This window comes from Lepeophtheirus salmonis, chromosome 6, assembly GCF_016086655.4.
Source record: "Lepeophtheirus salmonis chromosome 6, UVic_Lsal_1.4, whole genome shotgun sequence".
Lineage (NCBI taxonomy): Eukaryota > Metazoa > Arthropoda > Copepoda > Siphonostomatoida > Caligidae > Lepeophtheirus > Lepeophtheirus salmonis.
Window position 1 is genome coordinate 38,346,781 of NC_052136.2, and position 14,791 is coordinate 38,361,571.

A 14,791-nucleotide genomic window follows, 5' to 3' on the forward strand; every position below is an offset into this window, starting at 1 on the left:
GGGGGGAGGGTTTTTTATGTTTAGAGATTAATAATTTTAAAAATATAGTATTAATCTTTAGTAAGTACGATTTGACATTCATAAGACTGAAGATTTTATGATTTTATAAAAAGTTGCCGAAAGCCTTGGAAGTATTTTGAAACAGGGCATGTTCCAGGGAAACAGAACGATTGGTTAAGTTGTATAATAACGTTGAAGATTAAAAAGTTTAATATGTAAATATTTAAAAAAAAAAATATGTTTGAAAACTAATAGGACAAGAGCATTGTTTACTTTTATAAGTTTGTAATCAAGGCTTCAGAGGGTGGCACCGTGTTGCTGGGGAAAATGCAACCCCAAAATGGTTAATTGCCAATAAGACATGAGCTTTGTTTATGTTATTATATAGAAAAATACATTAGAAAAAGAAATCTCCCTCACAAACTATGAATCCAAATCTTATCCGTACTACTAACTCCACTTGAAACGAATAGATTGGATCCAATGTCATGATAGTATACCAAATACTACGATTCCTTCTATATCTCATCCATGGCTTATTCCTCGCTCCAGATTTTATCTTATGCCAAGGATGCCATCTATTCATTCCCATGGTGGAGCTGTTAGTATCAATAACGGAAAATAATCCAGAGATAATAATAATCCCCAGCTTATAGGGGAAGTTTATTGTGGTCATTTTTTTTTCTATTTCATATTGGTGAATTTTCAAGAGGTTGTTGTCGGGGGTAGTTGTTTACTTGAAGAAGGTCACGACACTTTGCATATAAAATATATTTTTAGTTTGCTATGCCTTATTAGTTATACTTGAATATATTAAGTTAATTTTCTTAATAATACTCACCCCAAGTACAATGTAAGTATCGAAAAATGAGAGTTGATATATGTTAGATTTAGAATTTTTTTGCATAAAATGTGCATTCAAATTAACATATTCATTTTTAAACTATTATTTAATTTTGTCAACAATGCTATCTAAATAAATATTTTTAAACAAATAATTTGGGCATGGACATTCGCTAAGTGACAAATTTTTTAATGTTAATTTTTTCAATTTATTTTCATTTAAAGATACAAAATATTCAACAGAAGTATTTTTCCTAGGAATATATCTAACAAAAATTTGATGTCTCCTCAGGTCTCGTCTTAAATCGTAAAAATGTCTCCATATTTTCATAGAAATAGACTTTTCTAATCATATATAGTGATGCAAATGGTATGTATAATGGGGATATTAATTAAAAAAATAATCACGGTAAACCTGACAGTTTGAATAATTTTTTGAAGGAGATCAGCTCCAATCAGCGGCGACAAGGGAGGAGTGGGAAAAGGAAATGAAAGTGACATTAGCAAGAATGCCTCCGATGTCGATCCCCAATTCTTCTCTGAGTCCCGCAAGAACTTACAATTATAACTCAGTAACAAATCATCAAGGTTACACTTCGTCTTTTATGATTAAACTCAAATGTTTAATCAGGTTTTGAATATGATTGATTCGATTAAGGAAAGGAAGTAAATAATAATAGCTAATTAGGGTAATCAGAATTTATTCTTCTGATTACCAATTTTAAAAAAAACACAAAAAACCCCGGTTAAGCTACAAAATTCACAAGCTATACATCATAGATGATATACATCAACAAGTGGCGAACATCGACATGTGTGACCTCAGCTAAGGTGGGTTCAATGATGTACTTCCAATTGCATTGCTGACGCATATCTTCTTCCGTTTTTTTTGGTTATTATGATCCCTTCGTAGTAACTTTAAAATTATCCAAAATATTCTATGAAGTAAAGTGCAATAATAATAATACAAAAGGAGAAAATATATATGGTAAGCAAAACAGTGACCACACTTTAACACAAAATTTTTGAAGACTATTTTGTTATTAGCTGTCGATGTTTCTGTTTCTTTCCTCATAATTAGTACTCTGAACACTGATCCGTTGACTTAGAATTATCTCTAGTAATCTCAAGGTCCCAAGAATTCTTGTACCAACTGATTTTGGGACTTTTGTTTAGTTTATTTAACAAGGAACGTTTGCGATATACAATAAAGGTAACGACGTGTTAGTTTTCTAATGATTATAAGAATTATTTATACTTCAGTTATTCCTGAAGTAAGAAAATTAGTCAACTATTTTCTTGAATGAAATATACTGAAGATGTTACAAACTTAATTTAATTGTTTAACTAGATATCTTACTACCATATTAGTGAATATGATGTGGAGTGCATTTTAAAATTTGATTGGTTTTTCAACTGAATATACATGCCATTTAACACCTTGTATAATTAATTTGTATTAATAAAACAAATATTGACTCTCTGTTTGTCTGCATATTACTATTATGAGTGTGTATTTACAATCCAAGAACAGTGTGACTACTTGATGTAAGAAATAACAGTGTAGCAACGAATGAATGTAGCTAAAACTAAGTGCGTCATAATAAAAAAGAAAAAAAAAAGTATGTTTTATTATTAATGAAACAAATTGTCTTTCTTTTTGTTTCATCATCAACGCCTTATAACTTCAAGAATGCTAGATACCCCACGGGTAAAACTTATTCCTTGATCAAGCTATTGTTATCTTTGCTTAGGTTGTTCCGAGCAAGAAGTATCCATAGTGTTACCTACTGCCTTCCAAATACATATAATACCTGCCCTTTTATTTTATTTTTTTCCTTCAAGTTTATCTGACATAACAAAAATATTTTAAAACAAAATTCGTGGTCAGACAATGATCTACCCGCCAAAAGGCAAATAAAGAAAATGTTTGATAAAATCTGGAATAAAAATGTTGAGTTTGATTTGAGATACTTTCCTTACGGTGATTATATCTTGATTTCTTTTCGTCAATAGATCACTTTAAATGTCATCAAGAGAGTACATTTTTATGCACCAAATACGCTTATTGTCCCTTCTCCAACCATTATATATGAGTTCGATGGAAGTAGTTCATATGTTTAACTTTAGGTACGTAATTTATTTTACAGTAAAGGTCAATTAACTGTATACTAATGTATATATTTGTATATCAATATGAAATCCCCAACATGATTGAGCAATGCTACTTCTAACGATAATACTTGAATTATACAAAGTAATCCATATCTTTGCTTTGATTCATTCATAATTTTCGTGAAAAGTGCATCTTTTTATATATAAAAATATACTGCAACATGCAAAATTACTGTTTGAGAAAATTATTATTCATTTTATAGCAAGGATACTCTCAATTTAACAAGATCTAATTTAAATCAATTGATCCACGAGATCTAGACAAAGACACACAAAGAGAAAAAAAATGACGATAGAGATGATAAAACTAAAAAAAAAAAAAATCCTTAAGGTTGTGTGATAGTCTGTAGTTTGTTGTTTCAACAAGTTCTTTAAAAAATGGCACATGCTAGGTAAAATTTTCAGAGCACCCATTATGTGAGTAATATATACCCATAGAGAAAGAAATACATAAATGCGACAATGGATTTTTATAGGCAGTTGGGTATACCGGGGCAGTAGTAGATTAAAGTCTTCAATCTGCTGATATGAACTGCTACTTTAAAAAGGGATATGTTATTTTGAACGTCAGCTAAATAGAAGAAATTGATTTTTCAACTTTTTAATACGTAATCAGATTTGAATATGCCGTCGAAAGTGAATATTATTAAAATGTTTTGAAGGAATATTTAATAAAATTAAACTCATCACAATTAAGCTACTCATTTTTTAATGCTGCGATTAATGAAAATCTGTTGATTGGTTCAATTTTTTAAGAAACAAAAAACTATTTTAACAATTCATAATTTGCAAAAATGTTTAAATCAACAAATGATAATTAAGCCGTCAAATCCAATGTCATGCAAAAATTCTATTTTGGTGTAATTTGTCAAAATCGATTAATTAAAACTGGATTTATTATTTATAAAGCCTTTCCAAAACCGCCTCAAACAAATTATTTAATCTTTTAATTATTTCTAACTTTAACAAAAATATATTACAAATAAAATTTTGCATCTTTTTGTATTTTAATGCTATCCTTCTAAATGAAAAATTATATAAAGAGAAACAAAAAAATCACTCGGTGTTAAACTACCCAATTTCGGTTTAAGGAAATTGGGATACGTCACTAATCTTATATGATTTTCAAAACTATGTAAAACAAATTTAAAATATGTGCTATCATAATTAACGAAAAATATTATGGTTTTGTTCCGACTATCTCAATCCCACAGCAAAAATTTTTTTGGAAATGCAACAACTTATGTTAGCTCTTTTTATCAATTATTTAAAACCACATGTTTAGTATTGATACATTGGTGATGTTTCAAACCCGTGCTTCTGATGGAATTTACTCCATAAAACAATTTTTGACTTTGTGGCCTCCATACTTTTTTTTTGAAAACTTATTTATTTTCAACATTTGCATGACTTAATGTTATTTTTAGTATTAAAGGATATTAATAAATGGAAAAAAAGGAAAGTATAGTTTTTAGATGCATGTTTCCATATTAAAAAAAATATTTTAATAACTGTTGCATCTTTGTTCTAAATTAAAGAAAATTCCTTGCAAGTACAAAAACAACGGTGAAAATTTAATTCCTTATTTTTGATCACAATGACAAAATAATAGTTTGTCGTAAAGTGTAGTGCCATGTCACACTATAAACAGAACGTTAAGTTTTTGAGTAAAAGTCGATATAGTTATTGACGCTTCGGGCAATTATATTGACTAATAATATTTTTTCTATTTATTCGGCTTTAGTTTTTATTGAAATCGAATGATTAGTTTAGGAGTAAATCCATGAAAAATTGTATTGGTTGATAAATATAAGTATCTCCCTGTATATTAAATTATGCTCTTTGCAGACCACAAAAACCGAAATTTTACAAAATATAAGCTATTTTCATCTCTCTCAAGGTAAAAATAATCAAGATTTGGATATCAATCCGTGGACAAAGCTTTCTGTACTATTTTTGTTATCAAATTATATTATATTTTATAGAGAAATGACATATCGGTTCTCCCATACTCATCGTTGGGGTGCTTGAATAACAAGAACGCATGAACAAGATTAATTGAATCTTCGATCATTAATTTTACATTTTGTTAATAACTTAAAAACTAATTAGGTGCCATATAAAAACAAAAAATTACACACACAAAATATTAAAAGCTTACTCTCAATCTCTGCGCTAGATCTAAACCCGAGGAAAGTAATAGAGTGTAAAAAAGATATACGAATCAAATATTTTTATTTGATAGATATTTTAGCTTCTCAAAATGTCATACAAATGTAATACTAATATTATAAGGAACTATTCAGAAACATAAGTTCTTAACTTTTCTTTTCATATTTTATTTAATGTAAATTTTATTTTTATATTTAAATTTTCTAACAAAAGAGATATTATCAAAAAAAAAAATATTATTAAATAATGTAAATAGATTTATATAATCTTATACCATATCTTTCGTGAGTGTACTTGTCTAGGTATATATAAGGTTGGAAAAAAAGTAATTTCGTATTTCATATTTCCCCCTTTTTTTAACTAAGTATATCAAACCTTACTCACTATCTAAATCGATTAATAAAAAAAAATAACAACAAGAAAAATTATATAATATCAAAATATTATAATATGTGATTATATATATACATACTACACTAAGGGTATAAACGTACCAAACCGTAAGGGACGGGTCGAACCATACCAAACCGTGATATAATCCCCTACCGTAACAGCCCTAACACATGTACATGGACAATAGATTTTGGTAAACAACCTTAAGAGAATAAAAATGACTTTAAATATAATTTAAAAATGTTCTTTTTTCTATAAGAAATTGACTAAGAATGGTTTACAACACATCAAACATCATTTTTTAAAACACCAATGTTAGTATTAGCTATAAACTTGACACATTTATGTAAAATCAAAGCAAAAATTATTATTTTTGAATTTTTTGACAAATATTTTTTTCTGTCCAGAATATTAATGTAAATATTTTAAAGCTAGATGGAGAAATATTTTTAGGCTAAAATTTAAGTCTGCATGAAATTCATAATAATACAAAATCACTGTGCTTTTAATATGAGAGCTTCAGAATTTTAACAAGCACGATTTATTGCTCGACTTTTTTTTGGAACATTTTCTCGATGAAACACCAAATAAAATTTTGGCTTAATTGCCCTAATGTTGCGCTCTATCATATTTATATCCAATGAAAAAATTCTCAAAGTATTGGCTCTAAAAGGGGTTTCAAAATATCTTTATTTGATGTGTTCATAATATGTCCATATTACATATATTTAGAATTTAAGTTCATTGAATGTTTTTCATTAAAAAAAAAGCCCCGTTTACATATTATTTAATTAAAAGTTATTATATAACTTTTATTATTAAAAAAATCATTTTATGTAGCACAGTTGCAATAAATATATATTATATTTGATGTGTGCTCCTTTATGCATAGTAATCATTTCGTGAAAATGCTAACAAATAATGCAAAAATGGCTGCATATCTACTGTAATTTTATTTTACTTATAACCATTCTTTGATTGGTGTTTTATTATACTATTATTTTCTTCTTTTAAAATAGGATATGAATGCTTCAAACATATTATTATTTTTAATATGTAACGAATTTTGTAACACTATTTATATATATTACAATCTGTCAATTTGTATACATATATTCTATGTAAATCCGGGATTTTCACTGCATTAGCTCAGTGTAGAGAAGCATTTAACATCAGTTTGAAAGACAAAAAATAATGTTGTTTTGACTTGACGTGAGGATTTTTCGACTCGACTCAAAGGATGATTTGATACTAGAGCCGATTTCCTATTTTTATTGATTTATAGCATTTAACTTCATTGTTTGTTTTGAGGTTCGCGCCAAAACTTAACTTATTTATAACCCTAAAGTTGATTTTAAAGATTTTTCTCCAGGAGTTATATGAAATTTATTTCCTTTTTTTTCCTTATTTAACTACTAAATGTGTTAAATGTTTTAAAATGTTATTAAAAATTGTCCTTCACACTTCGTATGATTAAATTTCTAAGATATTTTAAGGATATTTTGGGACTTTTCCCTCGGCCGGGACATTAGTTAAATTCATTTTATGTTCTTTCTCTATAATCTTAAGGTGATCAGCATTTAAAAAAAAATGGAGGTTGCGCTGTTTTTTTAATTGCAACTCATTTTTTTACCAAAGCTGTAATTGGTATTCTTTTATTCTTGAAGGTAGATAGATATAAAATAATTACTATTCCGTGGAAGACGAAGACTAATTCTGAAAATATTTGTCCTTGTTGGACCCAAAATATAATTGAAAATGGGCAAAGAAATTCCTTCCTATATTATTGGTAGATACGGAATGGGATTTGTATTTATTTGTTTAATTTCATAGATGTTCGTAGCTAGTTTAATGAATCGTCATGAATGCTAAGCTGCTCTCCTCCCAAACATTCTCAAAATATTCAGGAATACCACATTAATTTTCGGTTATTCGTTTTAAACATAATGGCTTTTCGTATTATTAGAATATCTGATTACCAACCCTTAGAAATAGCGATTACTACGACAAATAACATATACAATGTTTTTGGTAGCTATAAATATAGTCATTTTTTAAGAATAAATTACTAAAATAACATTGAAAGGATGAAACAGTCAATAAATTATTTAAATAATTAAAAATTATTAAATTGGTAGTGGGGAAACTTAGCCATTTTCTTTTTTTAATGCTTCCATAACTAGAAATTTTGAGACTCATCTTGCCAAAATGTTTTTTGACATAAAAAGTTTTGAAACAAAATGTGATTTAAGTCACTTTTTATAGCAATCACAGCTTATATCAAAACTTAATTTTCTTTAATTAAATTAGAAGTAGAATAAGTCGTCGGCCTCCTTTTCTTATATATTTATAAGGTTCTTAATTCTTTTATATTATTTACTATCGGAGTTATTAGGTGTAGACAAACAGACACGCTTTGCTTCAGTTTCATAGCATGTAGAAATGGGATTTTTGTAAAAGTGCAAGGAAAAAGCAGGATTGAAAATCAATAATTACTATAAGGAGGTGTTCCTTCTTCATTTCAAATAGCATTAGTGCAGGGGAGAATACCTCCATAGTCATTGTGAATGTTTGTGTGTGTGTACATGTCCTTCAATCACGGCCGAACCAATGGATGGTTTTTGCTGAAATTTTTCATGTAGGTTTTTATGGCTCCAGAAACAGTTCTAGTAACCTTTTTTTTGGGTCTTTGGGGGCTATAATGGCCTAAATATCATTTTTTAACACTTCCCCAAAGCGGTAAAATAACATTTTTTTTTTTGCATTTCACCTGCACAACATATGAACCAGGTATATTTTGGAAATTCGACGGGTTCTTTGATGCTAATAGAAGCGGCAGTGGAAGAATTGAAGCTTTGTCAGGGACCATCAACCCACAATTTGTGAGAGGGGGGCCATATTTTAGCATATTACAAAGGTGTTCTTTGTGTTCAATCGCAGTTTAAATTGTATTTAGAACCAGTACTTCAGCTGTAGAACCTATGAGCCGGTGTGTGTTTTTTGGGATATTAAAAGGTTCCTTGGTACTCAGGGAAGGGCCGGTGCTCATATTTAACTTGCATTGAGTCCAGTAGTTCACCTGCAAAACCCGTGAGTTGGGGTGCATTAAAGAATATTAGAAGGGTTCCTTGTTTCCTAGAAACACGGCTGTTGTATAATTTAACTGCACTTTCGCCCCAGTACTTCAATTGTACTAATTGCTGGGGAGTATTTTGGGATATTAGGAGGGCTTCTTGATGTTCAAGGAAGTGGCAGAGAAGAAATTTACCTTTACTCGGGACCACTTGTTCACTAACACAACTTGTGGACTGGGATGTATTTTAGTATACTATTTGGGATCCTTGGTGCATAAAACACGGTGGTGTTAGAGTTTCAACTTTATTTTTGCCCAGGACTTCACCTGTACTACCTGAGATCCGGCTTGTATTTTAGGATATTAGGAGGTTACTTTGATTTTCAGGGAAGCGGCTGCAAAACTACAAATTCGTTGTCTAACACAGAATGAAGTAACTAATTCCTCATCGAGTGAAAGAAGAGTGCCTATTTTTAGTATACTCATAAAAACAACATGATAATAATTAATAAAATTTGAGGTAAGAAGAATATTACATAATTAATTTTAATTTCATAATGTCCCAGGGCAAACCTACCCTAGTTATAATTATATTTAAGTTCATAATTATTTATTTTACCAGGCATTTTTTGTAAATTACGTCAAAAATCGCACGGAAACTTACTTCAGAGGGAGAAGTTAACACCAAGATAATGAAAAAAAAGAAGAAAGAATACATGCAACAGCCGTTGTTCCTTTTTAAAGATAGTTCATATTCTAATTATGTAAAATTTAATTGCTTAATCTAAATTTATTTGATCAATCATATTCTATGGCACATTCTCAAGTTGAAATGTCTAGAATGACATTAATACCTGTAAATACATAATAAATGTATCGTTTTTATATATTAAAATGCAATGGTAAAAACAAATAATATTTCGTGAATTAAATGGTAGATATAATTATCATAAAACATTATAATACGAATTAGTTGAAAATTGAACAGTGGGCTTATAAAAAGTGTCATATCGTAAGGGTATCGCAGCTTGTACACAATATATTATGAATTGATACTATCAGTTTAATGACCCTAAAATTCATTCAAATTTACAAAAATAATAAAAATTTGCCAAAATCTCTATTCAGCGGTTAGGCAAGATAAATTTAATAAGTGGCCGCTTACTGCAGATGATCTCATAAATCCAGTTCCCATCTTTGTAACAATCCTACTTTTGAAAACTGGCTATGAATGCTTAGTGTGTGGCGACGTTTAAAGACAGTGGCCCTTAGAACAGACTTTACTGTACATCATTAATCTATCCATTATCAACTTTATGCATTCGCACGAATAGTTGGTAATTATTAAAATGATTGATGTTGTAGTTAAATAAGTCGTTATGTGACGTACAAATTGTAAAATTTTATCTACTTTATTTGATTAGATGGAGTTGTGTGTATTAAGTATAATTTTTAGATTCTGGTACTACAAACCTAGAAAATATCATTACTTATTATATGTAAATTTCCTTCACTAGGAGAAACAGGGAATCAATACCCCGCAAAATGATTTTTAGGAGAATATCTTTTCTCGAGTGAGTTGTTGGATAGGGTTACAAATTCCACGAATTCGTTAGATTGCTATATTTTAGTTTTGGCAGAGAGTACTCTAGCTGTCATGATATGTCATCAGTTGTGACGAGAGAGAAGGGGGAGTAGGAAATAAACAAAACCTATGATAGAATTACTCTGATATAAATCTTCAATGATACTCTCAGTCCAACAAGGACTTTCATTTATAACTCCGCGACAATTATCATCCTTGCTCTTCGTCTTTTATGATCATACACAAATTTAGGAATTAAATATTTAAAAAAAAATTAGATGCTTCGGAACCGAAAATTTATTCTTCCGATTCCACTCTCAAATAAAAAAATAAAAAAAGCCGGGTGACCGAAAAATATACAACCGAAAAAATAACTTCTGTTGGTCTCGTAATAGAATTGAGGATCTAAAACGAAGTAGTTTCTGTCCATGTCTTTCCTTGATACGCAGTTGCACTTTGGTGGATGTCCTTTATCTTAACATTGCTTGCCGGTAACTCAATACAACGTCATGGAAACTTCCCAAATATTCTTCAAATTGTAGTCGTTACCATATTATTTTACATACTCAAGAGCCAGTTTATAATTCTGACAGCATCCCAATATTATATTTAAAGAATATTCTAATTATCATTTAATTACCCACATGTACATATCTCGATATAATATTGTCTTGATTAAATCATATGCCAGAGTAAAAAACTACTTTTCTTCCGTGAATTAATGAAAAATACCTTAGTGCCATATGTAAAGATATTTTTGTAAATATGTGAGTACATATGTATATAAAGATCACGACGAGGGGGGGGGGGATAAACATAATATGGTATGACAATACATTACATTCTATAACCTTTATTTTTTTATAAATATGAATAAAAAAATGTGTTGTTTTTTTTTCAAATTTTGGTATTTACATAAGATTATGTAGTTGGCACATAAATGTCTTATGTATTATTGTATTCGGATTCAAAACGTTTCGTGTCCACACGATGAAGAAATCTGTCTCAACGGAGTTGGTTAAGAATTCTGATATATCTCATTAGAATTGTTATTATTACTTATAATTATTAGAGAAGGATTTTTTAAATTCATTTCTTCTATTTAAAAATGAATATATAAAAAATAAATGTTAACTATTTACAAATAATCATATTTCATTAATATTGATAAGCATCAGTGGCACTAATAATATTTTGGTTATAATCCAATTATTGTAAAAAATTGACATTTTGATTATATAAACTACTATATTGCGCTTATAATCACTATTTAAATAAGTTAAGCTAATTTTTAAGTTAATCCCTTTCACATAAATTAGGAGGAAAAAATTTTAATGACAGGTTTCCAATCATTCTTTTAACAAAATGATTTTTTGACTGATGACTTAGTTAGTGAGTTAAAAGTTTTAGACTATAGTTTTTAATTCCTTCAGTATTTGATGTAGAAACTCAAAAATACTCAATTAGAAAAACTGAGTTCACGCCATATCACTCATTTTTAAACATAGAATCAAATATATCTTATTTATGATTCGAAAAATCATATTTTGTTATATGTATGAAAAATAATAAATAGTTTGTTTATATTTTAATTTAAGCTACATATTGATAATAACAAGAGCTAAAAAATGCTTTACAATTTTTAAAACATGTAAATCAACGGGGTAAAGTCGACAACGCGCCCAAAAGAAGTTATTTCCTTAAAATCAGTTAGCTGGAGTTCGAAACCCGGTTGCTCCTTGAGAAAGAAACATTGATTTAATAATATTTCTTGTTATGATATTATTGTACAATTTGGTTGTATGAGAGGTACAACTTATAGCAGTAGTTTCTATAATGGTATTTTCTCACTCTTAAAAATACGCGCATTTTCACATACCTAAGACTTGCAGCTAGTATTATATTTTTGCTTTTGCTCCGCTGCTTCCAATAGGAAGACCTTGTTGAGCCTAAAAACGCTACTTACCTTCCCTTTCACTATAACCTACATTGCAAAGTCAATGTGGTGAAAATTAGATGGAGGAGTAGGTCAAAAGTGTTTATTCCAAAGTGTCCCAAATGGGACAATCTTGTCCCATTTTTAAAAATCATTTGCAGTTTGTAACGGGGACTGATTTATCCAATATTTATGACTGACTTGAGCAACAAAATCTCTACATATATTTTTAATTTAATGACGTTAAAAATAACTAGACATTAATTTTGTATGTATTGTGTGGGCAAAAAATTCTAATGAGTCTTTCTGAAAGGATGAATTATTCATATTGTATAATTTGTATTCAACTTCCAATTAGTTAGTGAAGGTGACCATTGAAAATGGTACTTCTATAAGAAGTACATTTATATAAAAACAAAACGGATATCTCAGTTTCCGGTTTCATAATCTTTGTATCTAAGAGTGATCCGTTTTTTGGTAAAAGATATTGAAAAAACACTATCTGAATAATTCTAGGGTATCTCTTGTCATTTTCGCCATTGTATTGTCAATATAAAGACGAGAAAGTCAGATTTTTGGATCAAAATATACTATTTTCAGACAATTTGTTTCCATATTATCTATAAAGATATAGGCTAACTATTTTAACTTGATTATTGCAGAGATAATTACTGTTTTAAAAAATATGTCAGGATAAAATAAGACCTTCATAAAATGACATTGAAGCCCTCACACTTTCAAGAATTGGGAAAAGTAAAGATTAGTAGTATTGAGCAGGGATGTGAAGATTGTCGAAATCCTAGTATAGATATATTCAAAAAAAAGTATTTATTAGTGACCTGCAATATTATTAATTATTGCTCCCTATTTAAAAAAAAATTCAAACGTATAAGCGTACAAGGAGCACTATAGTTTCATAGAAACTACAATATTCTTTAATTTATGTTGTTAACGATAACTTAAAATTGAAATGTAATTTTCTATTGAATATTCTATAGCATTTGAAGAGTACTGAACTATCTATGTTCAAAAAAGAGGGCTACTTTTCTACATGATGTCATAAGCTAAGGCAATCAGAATGCATTCAAAAAGTTTTACATAAGCTATATACATATATATTAAGCCTGGTACGGTACAGGGCTATATTGCAGGTTGGTTCGGTCTGTTTTTACTCTTGGTGCAGTACGTATATAATCACATATTAAATATTTTGAAAATATAAAATTCTGCTGATTTTTTTATATCATTCTTACAGATAACATACATATATAAATAAACTGGAGCAAATGCGTAGCTTATTATTTTTTTACAGAATCGAACAAAAGATTTTTCTTTAAGCATCATGACCAACAATTATTTATGGTATCGAATTTGATATGGAGTTGGATATTCCTCCCTCTAATACTTACAAGTCTGCAGTTTGGGATAACTTTGATTTTCCTTATAAGATGGCGAAAATGGAGAATAAGTTATGGAGAAACTTATCTATTGTATATATTTATATGAAGGACTTATAAATGTACCTTACATTCAAGATTTATAGCCTTAAAACACTTTATATACCCTCGTTTTTCTATGTGGTATGATATAATTTTCATCATCCTCTAAAGAAAAAATGGATTCTTGCCTGACTTTATTTTTTGTTCGATCTGCTGTCCTTATGAGACATGATCACATTCCATAGAAAATTGATAAATTTTAGAATATACAAAAATCAGTATTGTACATAGAAAAACAATTGCCTACATATACTCGTAAATAAATACAATGAAATCTTACCGCAAGTCCATCATATGTCCAGGAAGCCCATTTCATTTTGCAGGTTTGTATATCAAAAGGAAAGTACTCGACGGAGATATTACAACTGGATTTGTAGATTCCGTGAGATAGCCAAACAATGTACCCATCATTCATAACTATGACATTGGTATTAATGATTGCATTGTTATAATTGGAGTCCGCACTATGAAAAAACAAATGAACTATATATGTAAAATATATTTTGAAATGTAATTAATACATTTGTTAAAAATATCGGGTAAATTTAACCGATTTTTATAATAAATAATTAGATTTGTTCATATTTTTACTTTTGAATGATTCCAAAGATATAAGAAAGTAAATCTATCTTCCGAACACACAAACAGAATTGACAATTAAAAATAGATGTAACTTTTCTTCAACCTTGAAGTTATTATACCAAAACTAACGTCAGATAAATAAAATATTTTACCAAAAACCAATTTCTTTTTTAAATATATATTTTATCCTAATGTAACTACACTTTAACAAGAAAATAAATAAAACTAAGCAAAATAACTCTAAAACTCTTCTTCTTTTGAACTTTTTTTGGCATGTCCTACCGTCAAATTTAAAATTGATGTGTCCATTAAAAAGCAAAGTTCTTCGTTAAAATAGTTAAATAAGAGCAGTTAAAACACTAGATGGCTCATAAGTGTATCTATGGTCTTTATTCGTCAATCCATAATTATTTTTTGGATCTAAAGATTCCTTCAGATAGCCACTTTTCTCCCTCCTTTGACGGGTCCGAAAAAAAAGTCCACGACTTTTACTGCAAATCCAAACTCCTTACAATTTTGTCCCAACCCTTCTA

The 14,791-nt window shown here is 29.0% G+C and overlaps 1 protein-coding gene across 4 annotated transcripts in view; it reads right to left on the minus strand.

Annotated features, from left to right (window-relative positions):
• LOC121120774 (neuronal acetylcholine receptor subunit alpha-10) overlaps nucleotides 1–14,791 on the minus strand; it is a 301,885-nt gene that overhangs the window by 5,033 nt on the left and 282,061 nt on the right. For all 4 annotated transcript variants that reach the window (XM_071889406.1, XM_040715645.2, XM_071889405.1 and 1 more), the window contains exon 3: nucleotides 13,957–14,140. In XM_071889406.1, the coding sequence (XP_071745507.1) occupies nucleotides 13,957–14,140 (184 nt within the window). The remainder of the gene's footprint in view (nucleotides 1–13,956; nucleotides 14,141–14,791) is intronic.